At 50.4% G+C, this 24,321-nt stretch overlaps 1 protein-coding gene across 1 annotated transcript; it reads left to right on the top strand.

Annotated features, from left to right (window-relative positions):
* The first annotated feature begins 739 nt into the window (after positions 1-739).
* Positions 740-20,515, top strand: CLEC20A (C-type lectin domain containing 20A). The gene is made up of 9 exons (XM_017548589.2): positions 740-922; positions 4,417-4,634; positions 4,964-5,277; positions 7,018-7,374; positions 9,596-9,661; positions 12,039-12,404; positions 13,923-14,021; positions 19,506-19,613; positions 20,382-20,515. Exons 1-9 carry the CDS (start codon positions 740-742, stop codon positions 20,513-20,515), a joined length of 1,845 nt encoding a protein of 614 aa, XP_017404078.2.
* The last annotated feature ends 3,806 nt before the right edge of the window (positions 20,516-24,321 follow it).

Here is a 24,321-nt window from a genome sequence, read left to right as displayed (position 1 = left end):
ATACACCTTGCGGCTCTGCAGCGTCGGTAAAATGAACGAAGTGCAGCTGAGCTTGGGGTCAGGCGGTGCTTGAGGGCGATCTCAGCCCACACAGCTGACAGAGCCTTCTGAGGACACAGGTGATGTCCCTGTACTGCCCTCAGAGCACAGTGCTGGTCTCCAGTGCGTAGCGCCTGTCCACAGGGGCGAGGAGGAAACCTTCCTTTTGTTATATTGGGGTTCCGGGGAGCCCCCTCAGTTCGCCTGAGGACGTTTCTCCAGGTTCTTGGTCTATCCTCATAAAAGTAAATGCCAGACTCACAAGTGTTTAAAGAAAGTAATTTATTTAAAGAGAGAAACAGGAGAAGGAGAGAGAAGGAAACAGCTAACACCTAATATGTGAGAGAATCCAGACAGATGGAATCCAGGAGAGGAAAGCAGCTTCCACACTGAGTGGAATGGAACAGAGAGATGGAGTTCAGGAGGGAAGATGGGCTTCCACGAGAGAGTGTGGAAGGGGACCCCAGAGGGGAAATCCAGGAGAGAGAAAGTCGGCTTCCATGAGAGTGTCGTGGAAGGGGACCCAAACATGGAGTCTGAAGGGGTGTGGAAGAAGGGGACACTTAACCTGGGAGGAGCCCCACCTTCTCCAAGACCCCAGGCCAATGAAAGGAGTTCCTTAGAACTTCCGCTGGAGTGATTGACTCTTAGTTTCTTCCCACGCCCACGAAATTTAAACATAAACCGTTAAATCTCCCGGATGGAGAGAGATTGGGGGGGGGGGCATGGCCCTGGGAAGTTCTTGCCCTTAAAACTACGCCCCCTTGTGGACCGGGCAAAAGAACACATTCCCTCACTTTTCTCTGAAGAAATGGAACAAATGCTAGCTGAGCCTCTTCTGCGGGTCTGGATGAGGTTGGGTGCTTTATACATCCGAGGCAGGGTAAGCTTTGTAGCTGGTAATGCGTGTTTTTTCCCCAGAGCCCTAGGCAGGAGTAGGGCCTCAGAGAGGAACAGCCGTGTGGGGGTCCCAGATTCTCAGAACATCCTCAGTCACGCCATGGCAGAGCTGGCTGACCTGAAGTGACCCTAGGGACTGGAAACAGGGGCGTCTCAGTGGTGAGCAGTGCAGACAGGCCGGAGTCAAGACCCAGGCTCGTGTTCTTTCTCTACCGTGTGTGAGTGTGTGTGTGCCTGTGTGTGTGTGTTGTGAAAACAGCCCTGAAAAAAGAGGGTCTTAAATTTCTTCCTTACTTGGCAGGGTGAGTGCTCAGAGTGAAAGCTAAATTGCTTTACTTGTCATCAAGGTAGCAGAGTCACTGGGATTCTCATACCTTGGCATATGAGAGTAGAAAATGAGACAGACATTCTAGAAGAGAAAGTGTTTCCTGCACACTGGCGTTTGCAAAGTGCATCATATTCATAACAAGGAATCCTCACCATACCGAACCGCCATTGTCAAATAGCTATTATAGTCTCATCTTGTAGACGAAGAATCAAGGGGCAGAGAATCACTCAAGCTGGCCTCAGGGATCTTTCCACCGGGCCTGCTTGGATGGTTGGCAGGGGTGCTGCGGCCACAGCTCACACCTTTAGCAAAAGCCATGTGGGGAATGAAGTTCCCACTGTGGAAATGCAGATTGGGTTGTTCGGGAGAAAAGGTGTGGATTGAGGGAAGGTGAAAGTTGTCTGTCTATAAATAAAGGTTCACTGAACCTGGGTGAAAATGGCATTCCCACTCTAGGGGATAGGAAAAGAGGCTGCAGGGAGTTTCCCTGAACCATTTGGCTTCCTGTACCTCATGCAAACCAAGTGTTTATTCCTGTTCCACCCTCACTCTTGGTTCCTTTGATCTGATTTCCTGGCACAGCCACCAGTGACAGCCAGAGCTGTCCCCGCCGACCCTCACCTCTGTGTCTTGTCCAAGGCATCTCTTCATCCATGCATTTAAGGTCTCTATGTACCTAACAGAACACTGCCTAGGAGCTGCAATCCAGAGAGAAAAAATAATAGCAAACACTACTGTATTCGTCAGGGTTCTCCAGAGGGACAGAGCTAATAGAATAAATGTATATATAAAGAGGAGTTTATTAAGGAGTACTGACTCACACGATCACAAGGTGAGGTCCCACAATAGGCTGTCTGCAAGCTGAGGAAGAAGGAGGCCAGTCCAAATCCCAAAGCTGAAGAACTTGGAGTCCACTGTTTGAAGGCAGGCAGCATCCAGCATGGGAGAAGGATGTAGCTTGAGGCTAAGCCCGTCTAGTTTTTCCTTGTTCTTCTGCTTGTTTTTATTCTGGCTGTACTGGCAGCTGATTAGATTGTGCCCACCCAGGTGAAGGGTGGCTCTGCCTTTCCCAGTTCTGCTGACTCAAATGTTCATCTCCTCTGGCAATACCCTCACGACACACCCGGGATCAATACTTTGCATCCTTTAATCCAATCGAGTTGACACTCCGTATTAACCGTCACAGTTACTAATGATAAGTTAATGCTTACCATTTATTGAAAGGTTTTATTGAGCTTGTGACGGGCTGAGAGCTTTGTAACTGGCAAAGTCCCTGCTCTCAAGGAGCTCACAGTTAGAAAGGAAAGAAACACAGATGGAATTTCAGCCTGGAGTTCCAAGTGCTGCCCTCAGGGAGATGCTGGGCCTGAGCTGGGCTGAGGCTGCAGAGCCCTTCCTGGAGAGACTTGAGGGAGATGCCTGGGGGAATGGTTAAATGACTAGGTCACTGGCAGGATGGCATCCTCTAGGTCAGGACTGTCAGGTTCTCTTCTGTCCCCAGAGGGTGGTCCTGAGAGGCCCTGGCACACACTTCTGGGAGGAAATCATCCGAGGTCATCGCTGCACAAGATGATTCTGTGGCAGGACATTTTTGTGGATGCATTAACAGTTTTCCCCTTTCCCTTTTGCCCATTCAGAGGGGCTGTTTGCCCTTCCATCAGGGAAGGCTGAGAAGGAGTGGAGGTTAAGAAAAAAGAGAGCCTTCAGACTGTGTTTCTGAAAGCTTTGCCCTTAGGGCAGCAGAGAGGGCTCTGGGCCTAAACAGCATATTGGATGTTGTGGAAGAGAGAACACAAGCAAGCTGGTTTTGGTTCCCCAGAGAAAGTGCCTGTGCTTTATTTTGTTTTATTTATTTATTTATTTATTTAATTTTAGAGACAGGGTCTTGCCCTGTCTCCCAGGCTGGAGTGCAATGGTACAATCACAACTCACCGCAGCCTCAACCTCCCAGCTCAAGCAATCCTCCCACCTCAGCCTCCTGAGTAGTAGCTGAGACTCCAGGCATGCATCACCATGCTCTGCTAATGTTTAATTTTTGCAGAGATGGAGTCTCACTATGTTGCCCAGGCTGGTCTCAAATTCCTGGGCACAGGCAATCCTACTGCCTCGGCTGGGACTACAGGTGCATGCCACGGTGTCCAGTCCAGTTCCGTGCTTCATTTTGGCACCAGAGCCTAGACTGCGCGTGGGGGCCTCCGACCGTGTGGAAGCAGAGCTCATGCTTTTCAGTGTCCTAAGCTTGAATTGCTGTCTCACCACTGCCTGCCGTGTAGTCTTGAGCAGGCTGTTTCACTTCTAGCTGGTTTCTCCCTTGTGAAACAGGGAAAATGATAGCTGTCTCCTGGGTGTGGTTGCTGTGAGGAGGGGCAGGGGTGAGTCTGGCAAAGCCTGGTCCACAATTTCCAGCTCCTTCTCCCTCCTCACCCCCTTCTTCCCCCTCCTTCCTTTCTGCCCTTGCCCCTCTGACCCTGAGAACTCCTGGGGTCTAGCCTCACCCTGCCCTCTGCTCCCCTAACTGCCTTTCTCTCCCAGCAGCCAGCCCCAAGTTGGGTTCCTTCCCTCCCTGATCTGGTTATTCATTACAGGATCCATGTTGCCTTCCTCCTAAGTTGCAGGAAGACCTCTGAAGATGCCCTGAAAAATCAACTCGAAAAAGGCAGATTAATTGGAGGAAAGGCATACAAATTTATTTAACCCGTGTCCCTGGGAGCCTTCAGAATGAAGATCCAAAGATACAGGGGGAAATCGTCCATTTTTATGCTTAGGTTCAACAAACTGTGGGCAGCTGTGCAGAAATATGAGTGGACTCAAAGTGTCTGACCTAATGGACTGAGTGGGGAGACCCAGCCAGGCCTGTGGGTCTGGCTTCTTGGCTCCTCTGAGCATGAAGTCCTTCCTCTGGGTGTGGGGCAGGGCCCTCTCTGGAATGGGGGGTCTCATGACCCGCAGTCAAACAATGATCCCTTCAGATCATGTCTTAGTTTTTACACGGCAAGGCAGGGGAGAGTTGGAGTAGTATTTTTAGGCTTTATGGCTGGCTTTGGGGAAACCGGCTTCTGGTTCCCGTGGCTGGCCTTGGGGAGAGCGTGGGTGAGAGACAGGAGGGCAGGAGGTCGGAGAAAAACTTCGCCTTCTGAGGCCCCACACAGGGACCTCTTCCGCGCCCTCCACGTGGCATCCCCAGCACTTCACACTGCAGCTGGCAGCAGCAGGCGCTGGGTGTTCGTTTAGTAAAATCCCGCAGTTTGGGTAGCAAAGAGGAGGAGAGCAGAGAGCAAGGAAGAAAACGCCAGAAGGTCAGACGCAGCCTCGGCCACAGGCTCCGCCGGCTCCGGGGGCCTGTCCCGTGCCCCGCCAGCGCCCACCAGTGCCCCGCCAGCGCCCGCCAGTGCCCCGCCAGTGCCCGCCAGTGTCCGCCAGAGCCCCGCCAGTGCCCGCCAGTGTCCGCCAGCGCCCGCCAGTGCCTGCCAGTGCCCGCCAGTGTCCGCCAGCGCCCGCCAGCGCCCAGCCATGCTGCCCCGGGCGCTGCAGCTCTCCCTGTGCGCAGCAGGTGAGGCCCCGGCCTGGAGGAGGTTGCCTGGCGCCATGCTCCCCAGGGCTGGGAGCTGAGGGAAGGGGGCGCTCCCCTGAAGCGCCCAGATTTCCAGGTTGGAGGGAAGGCAAGGTGGAAGGAAATGAACGCTTTTCCACCCTCAGGACAGGGGTGGGAAGGGAGCCCCGCCGCCGCTCCCTGCCCGCGGCGCCTCCCCCGACCCCCCACGGCGTCCAGGTGCGGAGCCCAGAGCGCGGTGCCGCCGCACAACGTCTCCATCCGCCCCCTCACCGCCCTCACCAGACAGTGCTCCGCCCGCGTCAGAAACGCTGGGGCCGCAGCAGCCCCGTTCTAGCGGCCGCAGGTCACCTCAGGAGCGTGTGCAGTGCACGGAAGGGCATCGCCGGGGGTGGATGGGGCGGGCGTTGTGGGGTCCGCGGACCAGGGCGGCAAGGTCCTCGCGGGAAGGGCGCCGTGGGTGAGCCTGAGGGGAGGAAGGAGCGCCAAGGCAGCCAGGAAGAACCCTGGCGGGGGCGCCGCGGGGAAGCGAAGCGCGCGGGGCCCCTGGGCTGCGACCCGGAGGAGGCGGGTCCGGTCTTCCGCCCTCTGGCTGCAGAGCCGGGACCGCCCAGGGTAGAGGCGACTTGGGCCCAGGCGGCGGCAGCAACGCAGAGAAGAGCAGAGTTCGAGGAGGCTCAAGGCTGTGGAACCGACGGAGAGACAGAGGTTGCTCCCGAGGCTCCCGGGTGGGGCTGGAGAGGCCGGCGGGAGGGGCGCCCTGCACGGAGCTGGGGCGCCGGGAGTGGACACCGTCCTAAAATCAATGATGCGGGCCACAGCCAGTTATTTAAAAATCATGATAATAATAAGCAGAACGCTTTTCTCAGCGGCAGGAAGCATCCTCCGCTGCGGCGGGCAAGAGGCGCTGGCTCTCTTCCGCAAGTGCCTCCTCAGACCGGCCCTCCCACCCGCTTCTTCCCTGCCACCGCCTGGGCCCAGCTCCCCGGTCTCATTCTCCGTTCCTGGGGCATCTAGCTTGAAGGGTTCCTTGTGGCCAGGACCCCCAAGATCCCAGCGCCAAGTCCTTCACTCCTCTCTGCCTCTTCCACAGGCAGGGCCTGGGCAGAGCAGGGCAGCCCTGTCCAGCCGCATTTCCTGGGACCAAAGGGATGGAGTCAAGGAAGGAAGGATCACAGATCTTGGGGCTTGGGGTGGCTTCCTGGGAGACCTTTGATCTGCTTGTCAGTCCCTCCCTCCCTTGCGTTCCCTTTTCCTCTCTTCCCTCCCTCTCCCCCCTTCCTTCCTCTCTCCTTCCCTCCCCTCTCCCTTCTGTCTTCCTTCCTTCCTTTCTTCCTTCCCTTCTCTTTCTTTCTTTTCAACACATTGAACCCTTGTGATGTGCCCAGCATTGTCTGGGCCCTGGGAATATCATGATAAACGAGGCTGTTCTTTGCTCCTAAGTTGCCTAGACCAGGTAGTACAGACAGAAAAGCAAAAAGGTCTCTTCCCTGAAAGCTTTTAAAAAATTCTGATGCTGGTCCCAGCAACAGAGATTCAGATCTTTGCTCTAGGCGGGCCTGGAAATCGCTGTGTTTGAAAAGCTCCCTAGGTGACTCCCGGGTGCAGCTTTGGCTGTGAGCCCCTGCTGGAGGGGCAGTGCCCTGCCATGGAGGGCCTGGAGCTGGGAGCCTACCCAGGGTTCTTGAGTCTGGGCTGTATTCCCTTCCCACCGGGTAGCATTGGCCACGTCTCTTTAACTCTCTGTGGCTTGGTTCCCTCATTTGTAAAACAGGCAGAGTGATATCTTAGGCAGCTGGAAGAATTCCGTGAGCTGACAGCGCACGGCGGCGCTCAGCAAGCCCTGTCTGTTGTTATCAAGCACTTATGCAGCATATAGGAAAGGCACCTCACCTTTTCTGCAGAAAGGATGGGCAGAAGGGTGGGGAGTTAGCTGGGCAAAGGGGTTGGGGAGATGAGGGAATGGGAGAATAGGATTTGTGGGTTGAGGGAGCTAGAGGAGGTGGCCGGCTCTTCCCGATTAAGAGTGGCTCGTGCCAAGGCTGGGAGGCAGAGCTGGATACAACTGGTGGACCAGTGGCGAGGCGTGGAGGGGGCGGGGAGGCTGGGGAGGCCCACCAGAGTGTGGCTGAAAGCTCTTTGAGGACTAGAGGTGGGGAGGGGAGGGACAGCTGTGCTGTGACAGCCTCTCCTGCTCCAGCCCTGCAGCTGGTGAGCAGTGAGAGGAACTTCGTTCTGGTGAAGGAGGAGCTGAGCTGGTCCGACGCCCAGCAGCACTGCCGGCTGCACCACACAGACCTCGCTGACCTGCAGCTAAGTGACGTGATGGAGCTCTCCTTCCTCATGACCAGCACCCCAGCTTGGATTGGCCTCTTTTTTGACGCAAGCACTTCTGGCCTGAGATGGTCCAGCGGCTCCTCCTTCACAGCCCTGGAGTGGGCCCTGCAGCTGCCCGAATTCGGGGTGGGCCTCTGTGCCACGCTGTACACTCGGCTGAAATTACTCAACATCGGGGCTGCCTTCTGCACAGCCCAGAAGCCCTTCCTCTGCTACTATGGTGTGTTCACATTCACATTTCAGGCTTCGCTTCCCCCCGCCAGGCGCCTCGCTCTGTTAGCAGCTCAGGCTGGAGTGCAGTGGTGTGATCATAGCTCACTGTAACCCCCAATTCCTGGGCTCAAGTGAGTCTCCTGCTCAGCCGCCTGAGCAGCTGGCACTACAGATGTATGCCAACACACCTGGCTAATTAAAAAAAAAAAAAGCCAGGCATGGTGGCTCACGCCTATAATCCCAGCACTTTGGGAGGCTGAGGTGGGTAGATCACTTGATATCAGGAGTTCAAGACCAGCCTGGCCAACATAGTGAAAACCCGTCTCTAAAAAAGACACAAAAAATTAGCTGGGTTTGGTGGTGGGCACCTGTAATCCTAGCTACTAGGGAGGCCAAGGCAGGAGAATTGCATCCAGGAGGCGAAGGTTGCAGTGAGCCGAGATCGTGCCATTGTACTCCAGTCTGGGCAACGAGAGCAAAACTTCGTCTTAAAAACAAACACCTTTAATAGAGACAGGGTCTTGCTATGTTGCCCAGCCTGGTCTCAAATTCTTGTCTTCAAGTGATCCTCCTGCCTCAAGTCTCCCAAAGTGTTGGGATTACAGGCATGAGTCATTGGGCCTGGCCAGGGTGGCTTGTTGCTTTTCAACAGCAAATGAGGGGGTGGGGGGTGGGGTGGAGAGAGATCCACCGTTTCAGAGGAAAACTGGTCATGACTTTACTCTTTGCCACATCGCTTGCTCTCTGTGGCCTTCATTTCTATTTCCTCTGCATCCCTATTCTGAAGACCCCATTAGAAAAAAATGGGTGCAACTCAGGATAGGGTAAAAATAAAATCTGGAAAGTTCTTCTCTTGCCAGTTAAGGATTTGGGGGAAGGAGAAAAAGGGAGCCAAAAGGGAAATTCAGGCTGGGGTTTGGGGGATGCATGTGTACCTGTGCAGAAGCGAGAGCAGAATTCAGTCTCCTTCTCATGAAGCACAGGTGGATGGTTAGGGTCTCCGCTGGGCAGGAGGGGAGCGGCCGCCCTCTAGGAGATCCCCTGCTTCCTGTTAAGTGGGCAGTGTGAGCCAACCCCTCAGGCATCTTTTCAGGAAATCCGCCATTGGTACGCCATGCACAAGGCCCCCTCCTTGTGCTTCACCGGGCCCCTCTCTGTCCTGGCTGCCAGTGCGCCTGACTCCCGACTTGTTGCTTCTGGGAAGATCATGCAGGAGCTGGCTGTAGCGTGCACAGCGCTTTCCCGGTAAGAGTGTCACTGCCTGCTTTTCCCTCTGTTGGCCAAACTCAGTCCAGCTCTGTGCCACCTTCACCTCTCAAATACAGTTATGCAGGGCTGACCTCATGTGTGCCCAACATGGCCACATGGTGCCTGCCCCGGGACCTTGAGAATAGCAGGTGTAGCTGCCTAGATTTCAATGCTGGGTTCCCAAGGGAGTAAGGAGATTACAGGGGTGGTAAGTGTGCCTGGGACCAGGAGGCCTGCGAAGCGAGGGGTATGTATATGGGGTTGTCCTCTGCCCCCTACACTGTTCCCACACTCCACCAACATGGGTCCTGACCCCTCACGCACTTCAGCTCTGCACCTCTGCTGCCAGCACAGGAGCCAAGTCAGCGCTGTCTCTCCTCTGGTCTGCCCTTGCCCACTAAAGTCTGTTCTCTACACAGAATGAGCTTGTAAAAAGGCAAATCAGAACACTTCCCTGTAAAGAAGAGAATCAGTGGCCCTGGCAGCACTCAGAGCCCTGTCCTTCAGCCATCAGGCCTCGCCTCACCTCTTTGGCCTCCTCTCCTTCTCCTGTCCCAGCCACATGACTTCCTTTGGCTCCTTCCCACCGCAGGACCTTTGCTGCGGGCTGCAAATTAGGACAAAATGTACATCATTGAAAGTAGAATTATATCTTGCATGTATACAGAGCTTTAGAGTTTGTTGTGGCTCTGCTCGGGAGGCTCCTCTCAGCTCTCTGTAAGACTCGCTCCTTCTCATAGTCACCTCAAGAGCAAAGACTCTGCTTCTCTTATTTCCGCGCCATTTTCCTAGGGCTTAGAATAAGGTTGGCAACACAATAGGTGTCCAGTATTTATTGAATGGATTGAATCGATGTAGAAATGGATGGACGAGCCTGTCTGCTCCTGAGCTCGGTCATCCTGGCTGTAACTGGGCAGCTCCTGGTACCCGCAGAGGATCCTGGGCGTCCCTGTAACTCATGGTCTGTTTCTGTTTTACAGACCCTGATGTTGGGCACCTCATCTCCACGAAGCCCTCTCTCAGCCTAACCACCTCTCCAAAGCTAGGTACATAGCTGCCCCCAATCCCTTTTCTTGGAATTCGGCTTGTTTTGCCTTGGACCTCTCCACCAGGATCAGCAGGCAGAATCTCCACCCCCAGGTTCCCTTGTTCCCCTGACTCCTGCCTGGCTGTCTGGGAGGGATTTCCAGGCTTTGCAGCCCCCTGGCTGAACCCCATGGAGAGAATCAATGTTCTTTATTTTTATTTTTTATTTATTTTTGAGATGGAGTCTCGCTCTCTCACCCAGACTGGAGTGCAATGGCATGGTCTTGCCTCACTACAACCTCCACCTCCCCGGTTCAAGCAATTCTCCTGCCTCAGCCTCCTGAGTAGCTGAGATTACAGGCGCTCGCCACCACACTTGGCTAATTTTTGTATTTTTAGTAGAGACAGGGTTTCACCATGTTGGCCAAGCTGGTCTCAAACTCCTAACCTCAGGTGATCCACCCGCCTTAGCCTCCCAAAGTGCTGGGATTACAGGCGTGAGCCACTGCAGCTGGCCTATTTTTTATTTTTATTTTTTAAGACGTGATGGCTTCCCTCTGTCTCCCAGGCTGGAGTGCAGTGGTATACTCACAGCTCACTCAACCTTCCTGGCGGGTGATCCTCCTGCCTCAGCCTCCTGAGTAGCTGGGACTACAGGCATATGCCACTATGCCCAGCTAATTTTTTTTGTATTTTTAGTAGAGATGGGGCTTTGCTATGTTGCTTAGGCTAGTCTTGAACTCCTGGGCTCTAGCAATCCACCTGCCTTGGCCTCCCAAAGTGCTGGGATTACAGGTGTGATCCACTGATCTGACCAATGTCTTTATTTTTCTGATGGGCCCAGAGGGGATGGTGACTGGTTCCAGGTCTCCAATCAGAGACTGGAAGCAGAGAGTGGGCCCTGGCTGCAGCCCAGCTCTCACTCTGGGGTTGGGACAGGGTGGTTCCTCTTCACAGCCCAAGTACCTGCTCATTCATCTGGGGGTGGGGGTGGCTTCTCTGAAATAGAGCTCTCTGGCATTACTGCCTTGGTATCTTTTGCAAAGTTTCTTCCTATCTGATAGAGAGAAGTTCTATGACAGAGGCAATCTACTCCCTGAGTCTGGTCTGTGGAGTGGGTTTTCTGCATGGTGTGGAGCACAGAGCTGTAGAGTGAAGATGGCGGGGCTTCCCATATTTGAATCTCTAGCATGGCACGAGTTCGGGCAGGTCGTCACCTCCCTGAGCTTCCTTTTCCTCATCTGTGAACTGAGGTTAATGACACCACCTTCTCAGGATGATAGTGGGAGTTTTCAAAGATGGCACAGGCCACATGCATAGCTCAAGGGCTGGCACATACTAGGGGTTTAATCAAGAGTAACTTTAAAAAACCAGTTTAGACAGGGAAAATGATAGGTAAATCGGAGGCAAATCTCAATGGGCTTAGGTAAAAGGCCCATGTCCGAGTTTGGGAGGCTCCATTTGAATTTGAGCATGTGACTCCCAACTTGGTAAACACAAGTGTTTTCTCTTCCGGGCAGCCCCCCCGGAATCAATGCCTTAGGTCGAGTCCCAGCCGCTTACATCGTTCCAAACTTGCATTGTCTGGAAGCTCAGATGTGCAGGTGTATGTGCTACAACATGGGACGTGCTGGATGAAGGGCAGGGTAGACTGAGCCTGCCCTACCTCAGGACCTGGCCCAGCCCAGCCTCGGGCAGGGACTGGCAGTGGTGGCTGTGGGAGGTCGGCATCTCAGTCTGTCTGAGCTCCCTGGAAGGCTAGGCCACTGAGCCTCCTCTGCCTCCTGTCCACCAGGCCCATCCCTCCAGGCTGGCCTCTTCTCCCTGGCTCTCCAGGCACGGTGAGCCTGGGAACATCACACACTTCCTCTATTCTGCTCAGCCCTGGATTCGCCTGAGAGCCAGTGGGGCAGGCGCAGCCCCTAGAAAACACACTCGAAGGTGACCCCAAACCAAGATTGTTCTGTCTGCCTCATAACCCCCCCCCCACAAATGGTCACTACCATCTTGCTATTTGCATACTATTAATAAATCACTGTGCTAAACCATTTGCATATGTGACCTCATGCGGTCCTGATCTTAGGTACTGATTACCCCATTGTACAGATGAAGAAATTAGGACTTAAACCGAACCTGTGAGGCCATATAGCTACAATAACTCTTAACCCTGCTTTCCCTAATGCTTCCCCCACCTGCTGCTATGACAACTCACCCATTCTTCCAACCTAGTATTTAGTCTACCTATAAAATTGTGGTTTTGAACAAACCTAACACTCAAGGACTGGGGACAAGGGTCCACCCATATCAGACCAGAATTCTATCCCCGGGGGTGATGGAGGCTGGGCTGTCAGAGATCCAGGCCCTCAGGCCTGTGATGTCCACATTCTTTGACCCCAGCTGTGGTCCAGATCGGTGGTCAGACCTTCATGAGATTTGACCAAGTGATGACATGGTACTCGGCCCTGCTGTACTGCCGCAGCCACCACACAGACCTGGCCGACCTGCAGATGGTGACGGACAAGACAGGCAAGGAGGCCTTGAGATCCCTCATGAGTGAGACTGAAGCCTGGATTGGCCTCTACCTCAATGCGAACTCTGGATCTCTGAGCTGGTCCAGTGAGCTGGGGGCCAGCATCCCCTCCTGGCTGCAGGTGCCGATGATGGTGAGAGGACTGTGCGCAGCTCTCGGCATCTACGTGACCTACTCACTGCAGGTGTACACAGTGAACTGCTCTTCCCTGCTGCCCTTCATCTGCTTCTACGGTGAGTCACAGTCTGCTCTTGCTGACACTGGGCCCACTGAGGATACATTGAGGTGGGAAATGGGTTTATTGGGCAGCAGGTGACATTGAGGATACACCCAAGGAAGCACTGCTAGACTCTGAGGGTAACCGAGTTCTGGAGCAGGCTCCTGAGATCCTTGCAATATAAATGTGTGAGGAGGTTGTATTATTTTAATCCTGGAGATCTTTACATAATGGAACGGACTCATCCAGCCTTAGGGCACTGGCAATTAGCAGGAGTGATTCGTTATTGGACAAGGAAGTTAAGAGTCTGGGCTTTGGAATCAGACAGACTTTACCGCTTGCTAGAAATAAGGTGGGCAGCTTCTCAGAGCCTCCTTCTCCTCCTCTGGGAAATACAATGAACAAAATGAACTGATGGCACCCACCTCATAGGATGGCTTTGAGGGCTGAGTGAGAAAGTGAATCTAAGGGGCCGAGTAGAAACCCTGGCACAGAGGGGACCCCCAGCCAGATGGGAGCCATGGTTGTTTTTCTGTCCCTGTGAATGCATGGGAGCCCAAGTCCTGCCTGGTGGCCCTGTTGACAGAGGAAACAACCCCCAGGCCAGGCAGACGTGCTCTGAGCCTGTCCGTGGTTGTGTGATAGCTATCCTCCTGCCTTGCCTGTTGCTTCTCTCCTTCCTTGCTTCCTCCTCCTCTCCATTTTTTTGGTAACTTTTATTGAGATGTAACTCCCATCTTAAAATTTACCTTTTTATTTTTTATTAAATTAATTAATTAATTAATTTTTGAGACAGAGTCTCGCCTTGTCACTCAGGCTGAAGTACAGTGGAACTATCTCGGCTCACTGCAACCTCCACCTCCCGGGTTCAAGTGATTCTCCTGCTTCAGCCTCCCACGTAGCTAAGATTACAGGCGCATGCCACCATGTTGGCTAGTTTTTGTATTTTTAGCAGAGATAGGGTTTCACCATGTTGGCCAGGCTGATATTGAACTCCTGACCTCAAGTAGTCCATCCACCTTTGCCTCCCAAGGTGCTGGGATTACAGGTGTGAGCCACTGTGCCCAGCCAGTTTACCTTTTTAAAGGGTATACTGCAGTGGCTTTTGGTATATTCACGAGGTTGTCCAAACATCGTCACTAACCTAATTTTAGGACATTTTCATCACCCTCCACCCCAAAGGAACCCCTTACTGGGCAGCAGTCACTCCCTTCCCTCCCTGGCAACCACAAACCTACTTTCTGTTTCTGTGGATCTGCTTGTTCTTGGCTGTTTCTTTCTGTTTTGGATTTGATGAGACGCATGATCCTTATCCATAAAAAAGCTCCTCCTCCCTGAGTGCTGCTTGCTGTGACGACTGGGGACGGCGAATGTGCCTCCTGCAGGGCACACGGTAGATGTGCAGCAACTGTGCCCTCCTGAGTCTGGGGCTACCGTGATGGGGAACCGAATGCTGGGCGTCGGAGCCTGGGGTGGCCACTCACCTGCTGGGTGTTGCAGGCCGTGCCCTCACACTCTCTCTGTTTCCTTGCAGACCCCTCGGTTGGACACCGGGCTTCAGCAGAGTTGCCTCCACTCTTCCACGCTTCCTCTGCAGAAGTGACAGAGGAAACAACTCCCAGGCCAGGCAGAGGTGCTTTGAGCCTGTCGTTGGCTGGATCTGGGGTATTCAGAGTCTGGGGAAGTGGCAAGGGTGGCTAGCAGGCAGGGGTCCAGGGGAGGTCCCATAGGCCCCTCCTAGAAGTGCCAGTGAATGCCTAGAAAAGGGGTGAGCTAAGTGGGTGGCAGTCAAGGGCCACTTATGCAGAGGGGAGTTTCCCTCTGCTCCCAACCCTGCTGGGCCGGCCAGGGGCTGGGGAAGGAGGACTGAGGCACCCTCAAACTCCATTTTCCTAGAATTGGGCCCCTGGACTTGCAGCTCCGGGGCCAGGAGACCCAGGAGAGGCTGTCCAGTCTCTCAGGCAAGAGGGTGAGGCCCTGGCCTGGGAGACAGAGTGGGAAGACCGCTGAGCAGTGCTCTTGGGGAAAAATCATCAGAGAGGCCCTGAGGCTCAGTAATCAGAGGGAAACACTGCAGAGGGGCTTCCCAAAGTCCCTCCGAATTGCAGGTTCCTCTGCAGGGAGAGGATGAGGGATGAGCTATTGGCATTATTGTGGGGAGGTGGCTGGGAAGGGCAGTGACAGCAATCCTACAGCATTTAAGAATTCCTGAAACATCTTCACAGCTATTGCCTCATTTTACTTCCCAAGAGTTCTGAGGCTAACTAGAGTAATTGAGGGCAAAATCACCTTTTTCCTGGCCTCCTTACAGATTCCTGTATCACACAAAGGGATTATTGCCTTTTTTGAGGACACAGAAAAGTGAGGGCACTTGATCAAGGTAGAGCAGAGCCTCCTTCATTCACTCATTAGAAAGTGTGGAGGGAGTCTTGTGCTAGCCCCGGCACAGCCACCGGACACCGCGGAAAGGGAGGGCTTGTTCTGAAGGCGCTCACAGCAGGCTGGGAAGAGGCTGGTGCTTGGTATAGTCACAGGCATGGTGGGGACACTGAGAAGGGGAGCATCCCCTCTCTAATTGTCCACAGGATTTCCCAGAGGAGGTGACTTTACAACTACTGGAAGAATGAGGAGTATCTAGCTTGCAAAGTGGAGTGGGGTGCGTGGCTGGGTGAGGACTGCAGGTGGAAGGAGCTGCAGGTGGGGTGGGGACAGTTCGCACTGGAGAGTGTGGGATCCCAGATCCTGCGGGTCCTCTGTGAGTCGCTAAGGGACCTCACCCTGAAGGCGACAGCGCCCAGGCGGGTAGCCGTGGTCAGATTCGGGTCAGAGCTGGGCGACAGCCTGTCTTCTTCTCATCTAAGGTCTATCCTGACACCTGCCTGGCTGCCCCAGGCTCACGGGCCACCTGGGCCGCGCTATCGGGTTCAGGAGGCCCCCCTTGCTAGCCCCTGTCTGCAGTGGGTGGGCAAGCCCAGGCGTGGAGGGGGCACAGGCCCGGGGAGCCACTGCGCGACGCCACTCTTCGGCGTCCTCGGCTTTGGGAGGGGTCCCGGGCGCAGCGGACCCCACAGAAGTCTTCTCTCCAGCCCCAGGGACCAGCGCCGGACCGGTGGGCGCTTCTCAGGGCCCGGCTTCAGCGGCCCGGCTTACGCAGAGCGGGAGCCCGGAGCCCCGCGAACCCGGCCTCCGCTACCCCTACCCGAGCGCTTCCGCCTCCGCTGGCCCGGCGACCCTCCAACCCCAAGGGGCGGTGACACCCGGCCCTCCGGCCAAACTTACCGCGGTTCCGGGGGAAGGACCCAGGATGCCTCGGGTCAGTGCCCAGGGCGCGTCTTCCTACCCTGCGCACTCCGCGTCCCAGCCCCCGAACCCTGCCGGTCCCGCCTCTAGGGGGAGCCTCTCTGTTCCCCAGGAAGTGACTGCGGTTCTTCTGGCCTCCGCTTCGAGCCCCCAGCTCAACTCCACCCGCCGTGCCCCAGCTACTCCCAGGACAGCAGCACCCACTGGGTCCTCCACATCCAGCCGGGGCCTCGGCTCCCAAGCTCCCGAGAGCTCTCTGGGGACCAAAGAAAGCATCTCGGACTCATTTGTCTCAGGGAGCCCAGCCGTGCCCCAGAGGACAACTGCGCCCCCTGACTCTGCAGCCCTGAGCCAAAACACCCGCCCAGAGGCAGCTGGGAGCTGGGCAGGGCTCCAAACAGGTGCCTGTCTGCGTCGCTCTAAGTTAGGACCTCTACCTGAGGCAGGCCCCAGCACCCTGGGGAGTTCCTTTCTTGGGGCGACCAGGCCTGGCTTCCATGGGTAGGGCGCAGGCCAGGGAGTTGAGGATGAGAGGTGGGGTGTGGTGTGGGGATGGTGTGTACTGGGCCAGTCTCCCCACCCCAGCTGCATTCCAGCGCATTCTACAGGGGTCCTGTCTGGCCAGAGCCAGCTCAGTCTCGTCGTCCCTGGGTAATTTAGGATGGATGGAGATGTAGGCGAAGTGGGGTGATCTGGGGGAGAAATAATCCATTTTGGTTCTAAGAGCAAGTGTCTGACAGTCGAGGGTTGGAATATTGGCTCCAATACCTACTGTGTGGCATTATGCAAGTTTCCTAACTTCTCTGAGCCTTAGTTTTCTCATCTCTCAATGCCTGGCATCTGGCAGACACTTGATAAATGGTAGTTATTACCATTTTAATCTCAATTCTCTAGTGAAACGTTTAGTGACTCATCCTTCTCTCACGTCTCTCCTTACCTGAATAGATGGAGCTGGCCTCATTCTCACTTTATTAAATATAAATGACTACAATTATGAATTATTGAGACTGCAGAATCTCACAGGGCAGAGGCTGTTCTGTACTTCTTTGTCTCTCTCCAAGGACTGGGATAGTGCACACTGGTAGATAATTTAATTTGACAATCATTTCCTGAGTACCTGTTTTGAAGAAGGCATTGAACTGTGGATGCCAAGATGAGCAGGGCTGTTTCCTGTTTTTAGAAGCACATGGTCTCACAGGGACTAATGGAGACAGCCAGGACAGTTGGAAGGTGCTGCACGGAAGTGTGAACCAAGAGCTGTGGCAGGAAAGCGATTCATTTCATTCCGCCTGGAAGGTGGCAATAGCATAGAAGGTGTAACAATGGAGGACTGCATCTGGCAGAAAAGACTAGGAAGTTCTTCCTGGCAGAAGGAACAGCATAGGTAAAGACAGATGTCAAACTGTATGGTTTGTTTGCGAATGAGAAGCAGTTTGATGTGACTGGCGTGGACCATGTACTGGGGAAGGGAGTGGCAGGGGGTGAGGAGAAAGGGGTACACTGGGGGCAAAATCTGAAGGACTTGATTCCCCCCCAGTGGAGCCAGCAGAGGTTTACCCAGGTGAGCAGAATGCTCAGATCTGTAGTTTCCAGAAGCAAGGTGGTTAGGATGACGTAGACAGTGCTTGTATTAGGATGTTAAGTGAAAATGGCACTATCAATGCTTTGTACACAATACAGTCACAACAGGTTGAAAGGAAATATCAAACAATGCATAGGAATCAAGTCTGGAAGGAGATGTGTGACAATGTTAACAGTGACTACATTCAGGGGATGAGAATATGGATGTTTCCTCCTCTTCTGTGTTTCGGAATTTTACACATTTATCCACTTCATTAAATAAGTTTACAATGCTTTGGGTGGGGAAAGAGGCCTTTGGAGGGGTGGCCAATCAGGAAAGGAGAGACAGGAAACGTGTGTGGGGAAAGAATGTTGCACAGCGTGGGTGAGTGGAACTGAGGCCTGTTCTGGAGCACTGGAGTGGGGAGCGACATGAGGGAATTGATTTTACATTGTTCACAGGTGACGTTAACTGAAATACCAATACAAATACATTTTTAAAAATGCCCAGCTTTTGTTCATTGAACCACACAAATGCAAAGTTTAAAAAATGCTTACTCGGCCTGGGGCAGTGGCTCACATCCATAATCCCAGCACTTTGGGAGGCCAAGGTGGGCAGATCATGAGGTCAGAAGTTCGAGACCAGCCTGGCCAATATGGTGAAACCCCGTCTCTACTAAAAATACAAAAACTAGTCGGGTGTCGTGGCGCATGCATGTAGTCCCAGCTACTGGGGAGGCTGAGGCAGAAGAATCGCTTGAACCTGGGAGGCGGAGGTTGCAGTGAGCTGAGATCGAGCCACTGCTCTCCAGCCTGGGTGACAGAGAGAACTCCATCTCACACACAAAAAAGATGCTAACTTTTTTTTTTGCTTTTAGAGACAAGGTGTCACTCTGTGGCCCAGGCTGGAGAGCAGTGGTATGATCATAGCTCACTGCAGCCTTGAACTCCTGGGTTCAAGCAATCCTTCCACCTCAGCCTCCCAAGTAGCTAGAACTGCATGCAGACACCACCACACCTGACTAATTAATTTTTTTTTTAAGATGGGATCTCGTTATATTGCACAGCTGGCCTTGAACTCCTGGCCTCAAGCAATCCTCCTGCTTCACCCTCCCAGTGTTGGCATTACAGCTGTAAGCCATCACACCTAGCCAAAAGATGTAGTTTTAAAACTTATTTTTGTACTTACTAGTGTGGCAAAGATTTGAATGGGGGATCATGCTGGGAATATGGGAAAAACAGTGATCTCGGACACAGTAGGTGTGTCAACTGGGGCTACTACTCTGGTATCAGAATTTGTGTCAGTTTTAACATGTGCAAACTCTTTCGTACAGGAATTCTACCCTTGGGAATTAAGGAAATAATAATATGAGGTACACACATAGATATGCACCCTCCACACACAGGGTTGTTTGTTGCAGCATTATTTATTACAGTGAAAAGCTGGAAACAACGTAATATCTACTGGAAGCAGATTGGTTAAGGTATATTCAGTGAAATATTACTATGCAGCCTTTAAAGCGAGCAAGGGAGATCTTTACACATTCAAATTCACAAATTCAAGAGTGTGAAGGACCTTCTACAGCAAAGTGTTAATCATGGGTGTCCCTGGGTTGGAGAGGGGATATATTTGCTTAAATATTTTATGATATACTCTAAATAAAAGCATTATTTCCATATTTGAAAAAATAACAAGACATCTGCAAGGCACTGACAGGACTTTGGTGAGTGAACATGAGAACAGGTGAGACGGGAGCAAGGGAGCCACTGAGGACACCAGGGTCTCTGGCTGGAGCACCTCTGGGCATGGCCAGTCATAGAAGGGAAGAGGGAGTGCTGGGGGAGAGGCTGAACTTGTTTTGGGATGGAGATGGAGACGTTGAGTGTCCCTGGGTGCCACGGTGGGGGCTTTCTGTAGTTGGCAGACAAAATAAGGACATTGGGCCCCTGGGAGCATAGGCTACTGAACAAAGAAATTTTGATGAGGAAAAACCTCCTGATATTGCCCAGGCCCCACAGATCCTTCTGCCAGGGGTGCCTTCTGAAAGATGATGGTGTAGCTACTCAAGAGCTGGGTCCAAGAGCCTTTGGGGGTGAGTCAGGGATCGGCAGGCACCAAGCGTCCCACCTTGCTGTTTACGCAGCAGCTAGCAGCGGTTGTCCCTGCCTGTCCTTTAGCTTAGGGGCAGTCACTAGCATCAGGCCACCTTACTCCTGGTTGTATTTGCAATAAATCTTTTATTTTCGCCTCCTGTAGCTGTGACCAGTGTAGGGAGTGGCACTGACAGAAGAGATACAGCTGCTGCCACGGAGGCCCAACATTTGAGTTCAGAATCTAAAGACAAAACATCAACACCAAAATCAGGTAAATGCTTCTGTCTACCAAGTTCCCACTCTTACCAGTGGAGCAGCTGAATCTGGACAGTCACTTCTTAGCACAGGGCCCTTGAGACCTTTTCATGGAAGATGGCACAAAATGTTGGGAACAGGGATAGGAATAAAGAGGTGGATTCTGGTTTATGCTCTGTGACTATTATGAAAATTTACAGAAGTTTCTGAATTTCTGTTTCTCTTCTGCAAAGGGGATGATGTAGTGAAAACTCCCCTGCCTATATCATAGGTTGTTGTGAGCACCTGAGGTGATTATAAACTTCATGAACAATCAAATGAAATGCAAATGTACATGAGATTGTAACTCCTGTGATGATTATGGGTGGCTGATGCGCAAAGGCTAATTATTTAAAGGGCCAGAGAACTTTTAAGAGTTTTCTGTGGTGGGGACCCAAAGAGAGGCATTTCCAGCACGGTGTGGAGTATCTACTTACTGGATTAAAAGTAAGGAGAAAAATGCAGAAGAAACAATAAAGAAAATAATTGCCTGATGGGTAGCCAGGCTGTGGAAGAGCCCGCATTATCCCAAAGTGTGGGACTCTTTTTCAGCCACTAATTGGTTGGTCCTAATTATGGCTGAGCATTCTTCTGCTCAGCAGTTTCTTTCTTCTTTCTTCTTGAAATCCCAAATCAGCATGTAGCATCTATGCTGTCCACCGGGTGCTCCTGACTGCCTAGAACTTGAAGTTTTCAAAAGGAAATAGGATAATATCCTCCTGAACAGGTAGCATTTCTTTTTCAGGGCACCCTTTTGGAATCCTGAAAGCAGATTTTACCATCTCAGCTCTGGTGGACCCAGAAGAAATGAAAGACCAATTTTTGAGACAGGTGAGACTTCTACCTACTCTCTTAATTCTGATCAGTCAGATGACTTGACATTGCAGTCTTAAAAAAGCCAATATATTAATGTGGAAAACCTACGGAATAAGACCTCATCTTGTTCCACCGCCATCACTTTGGCTCATGGTGACAAGTTGGTTATGTGCTAGGATCTTTTCTTATCCTCTCCAACGTTTTTCCCAAGCTTTTTTTTTTTTTTTTTTTTTTTTAAGGTGTGACTAAGGAGTTTCCTGTCAACTTTATTCTGCCCATAATCTTCATTTCTTAATTAAACGAAGAAAGAAAAGCTGGAGGGAAAAGTTTTGAAAGAGAAAAAGATTGGTTTCTATAATAATTTTAAAGAATTTTTACTGCAATGAAAATTCTTTCAGGGTTTAATTTAAATTTGTTTATGAAGAAAAAAATGAATGGGTATAGTACATACATTTCCATGGTAACAGAAGTGCTAAATACAGTATTAAAATGGCCAGATATTTATATAGGATTTACATTCCAAGAAAAAGAAAAAAGTGAAGCGGAAACAAGATTGAATAGATTTAGTGGCTGGGTACAATGGCTGATGCTTGTAATCCAAACACTTTGGGAATTTGAAGTCGGAAGATCCCTTGAGGCTGAGTTCAAGACCAGCCTGGGCAACAGGGAGACCCTATCTCTACAAAAATAAAAAATTAGCTGGGGATGGTGGTTCATGCCTGTAGTCACAGCTACTCGGGAGGCTGAGGTGGGAGGCTCACTTGGGCCCAGGAGTTGGAGGTTGCAGTGAGCTATGATGGTGCCTGCACTCCAGCCTGGGCAACAGAGTGGAACCCTGTCTCAAAAAACAAAAAGAGATTTAAAGGGGTATAAAGGATTGAGGAGATACTGGTCAAAGGATACAAAATTTTAGGAAGAATAAGTTCAAGAGATGTACATTATGGTGATTATAGTTTAAAACAATATATACTTGAAAATTGCTAAGAGAGTAGAGTTTTAGTGTTCTTACCACAAAAAATGATATGCGTTAATATACATGTTAAATAGCTTGATTTAGCCATTCCACCATGTTTACATATATGAAAACATGTTGTATACCATAAATATATATAATTTTTATTAGTCAATTTAAGTAAGTAAATAGATAATAAAAATTTAAGAAAGAGACTTAAGAGAATGGTGGTTACATGGGCCAGTTGACTTGTGAAAATTCATTAGTCTGAACACTTGTCATCAAACTATATAATTTATGCATTTTTCTGTATGAATATTTTACTTCAATTGAAAGTTTATTTAAAAAAGACGTAAGAGACAGATCAAGCCATTGCAATGTATGGATCTTGATTCTAATAAAAAGAGGCATTCTATAAAACCCTTTTTGCAGTTAGGAAATCTAAGTAGGATATTTGATGACATGAAAGAGTTATTAATGTTTTAAGAATAATAGTGGCGTGTATATATTTTTTAGTCCTTTTATTTTAGAAATACAGGGCAGTACTTAGTGGGTGTCATGAAATGATATCTTTAATACAGTAGGGTGGATGTACTATCTAATGGGTATATATAATAGATGAAATAAAGTTGGTCACACTTGGACACTTGCAACTGGCTGATGGCTACATGGGTTTTCATTATATATATATTTTTTACTTTTGTATATGTTTGAAATTTTCTGCAATGCAGTTAAAATATTTACACAAACACATATATACACATATATAAAGTTAAATTGTCACTTTGCCATTTCCCACCCTAATCATTTTTCACCAATTATTCCCGGTATTCTTGACCCAATCACTTGGAGGAGACAGAATCTGTTGGAAAATTTTCATTACTCTGTTTAGACACAGGATGGCACTCTTTGAATAAGTAATTAGCCAAAGTCCACTCCCACTGAGTAAGCTCCTCTACAAGCTGCTACTTTGTAGGGCAGTTTATCTTAGTTGAGGGTAAAATCTTTTAGAGAGCTTATATAGATGTTTACTGCTCATACCTTTATTTTTTGTGTGTGTGCTGGCTGTCCCTATTTACTGCCAGTTCTTGAAAAATTAAGGAAGGTTAAGGTTCAAAACTACTTAAATAGTCATTTGATGCCTACCTTTCTTATTTTTGGTAGGCAATTATTGCTATACAATTATTGCTATATTTTGCTACCTCATGTATTTCATATATGTGCACACACATACATATATGTACACATACATATACATACATACATAATGTGAATCATCTTTATTTAAAACTCTAAATGCCAACTGTTGAACAGATTTCTACATTTTAAATGGCATTTAGCCAAATACTACTGATTAAGGTCAGGATGAGGACTATTGACTCTATAGACAGATGCTTTCCACTTTCAACCCTTGAAGAAGAATTGAAATAACTGTATTCTTGGACGTTCTCAGTCTGATTCATGTCTCCTTTTAGCCAACTATTCATAGATTCACCAGAATTACACCTACTACCTCCGGCGTAGGAAGAAAAAAAAATCAAATGGGCAATAATGTTAGCAGAAGCTTGAAATTTAAGAGCCAATATTCAGAAAGATCATCCTTCCTACCCCCTTCCCTCCGGTCCAATTCTCCTTTGTGGTTCTGGCCATCGGAAATCGACTTGGCATTAACTAAGGACTGGAATTTCAAGGCGTCAATTTTCCCCTGCCCCCAACCTCGGAAACTCTTAAAGGGCTCCCTATTTTACACTCAATAGTAGAGACAGATAAATGATGCAGCAGATTACACCGTTGAAAGGCAACGTTTGTCCTGAGCTATTTTCACATTTTTTCCTATTTCCGATTTATGTGCCAGACTTTGTTTGCTTGCTTAGGACATGGAAAACATATTGGGCATTTTCTCCCCAGTTTAATGCCAGTGGCCTTCTCTCAGCAAATGAAAGTGAAAGTGCTACATTGTAGCGGTATTTTATCCTTTAAGTCTGGACTGGCAGCCGGTTTGTAGTGGGGGAAGGAGGGTGGGATTGGGAAGCTTGAAGAACCAGTTTTGAGGTTTTGTTTGTTTATCTTGAGATCGCAGCAGGGTTCCTGTTTTTTTCCCTTCCTTTTTTTCGGGGGGTTCCGATTTCAGATTTATTTTCATTTGGGCAGTCATTGAAGTTTCATTCAATGTACTGACTTAAAAAAAATACACTGCACTTGTAGCTTTTCCCGGTTGCACTTTAAAACACCATCCAGTCTCACCCTCATCTGGAAATAATGCAAGCTTCTCTCTTCCCCCGCTCCCTCCTCCCCTACTTTTTTTTTTTTTTTCTTTTAAAGCTCCACATAACCTGAAGTCGATAATCAGATGGAATACGTGCTGGTATTAGTCTACTTTAGTTTACTTTCCCTTTTGATGCTAACCTTACTTGAAGTATTTATAAAACACAGGCATTTTGTACACTTGTATTTACTGAGTCTTGAAGTCCGACTGCGCCACGAATCTAAGCTTTGCTATAAGGTTCCTCAGAGGCACTGTTTACGTGCAAGTTTTAACATATTGATAGTGTGAATTTCAAAAATAAAATTACACAGAGAATGACACCGGAGATCTTAACAATGACATTGGTACATCTGAAGTCATTCATCCTTCTCCCTCCCCCTTCCTTTTTCCAAGAAACAACTAATAGCAAACCAGAATAGAATTTCTAAAAGAGGTTAGAGAAGGAGGAGGAAAAGAGGCGGAGTGAGATAGGAGAGAGAGGTTAGAGAGGCCAGGATTTCTCTCATTCACAGTGTGGAAAAGTTGACATTGTCTAAGCCCTTCTGAATGGCTGGTAGTTGGTTACCCCGATTGTACCTCTACCTCCCCTCCCCCTCCACGTGACGACCCAGGACACATGCGCACCCGACGCAGCCCAGGCACATCTGCAGA

This window comes from Cebus imitator, unplaced genomic scaffold (genome assembly GCF_001604975.1).
Source record: "Cebus imitator isolate Cc_AM_T3 unplaced genomic scaffold, Cebus_imitator-1.0 Scaffold211, whole genome shotgun sequence".
NCBI classification, from domain to species: Eukaryota; Metazoa; Chordata; class Mammalia; order Primates; family Cebidae; genus Cebus; species Cebus imitator.
Note: the sequence above shows the minus strand (reverse complement) of the source record. Positions and strands in the feature narration are given on the sequence as shown.

Excerpts from the sequence above, each read along its gene's own strand:
- CLEC20A (XM_017548589.2), top strand. The coding sequence starts at position 740 with ATGGAGAGAGATTGGGGGGGGGGGCATGGCCCTGGGAAGTTCTTGCCC. Across the intron at positions 5,278-7,017 it reads TCGCGGGAAGGGCGCCGTGG|CCCTGCAGCTGGTGAGCAGT; the intron begins GTGAGCCTGAGG and ends CTCCTGCTCCAG. Across the intron at positions 12,405-13,922 it reads GCCCTTCATCTGCTTCTACG|ACCCCTCGGTTGGACACCGG; the intron begins GTGAGTCACAGT and ends GTTTCCTTGCAG.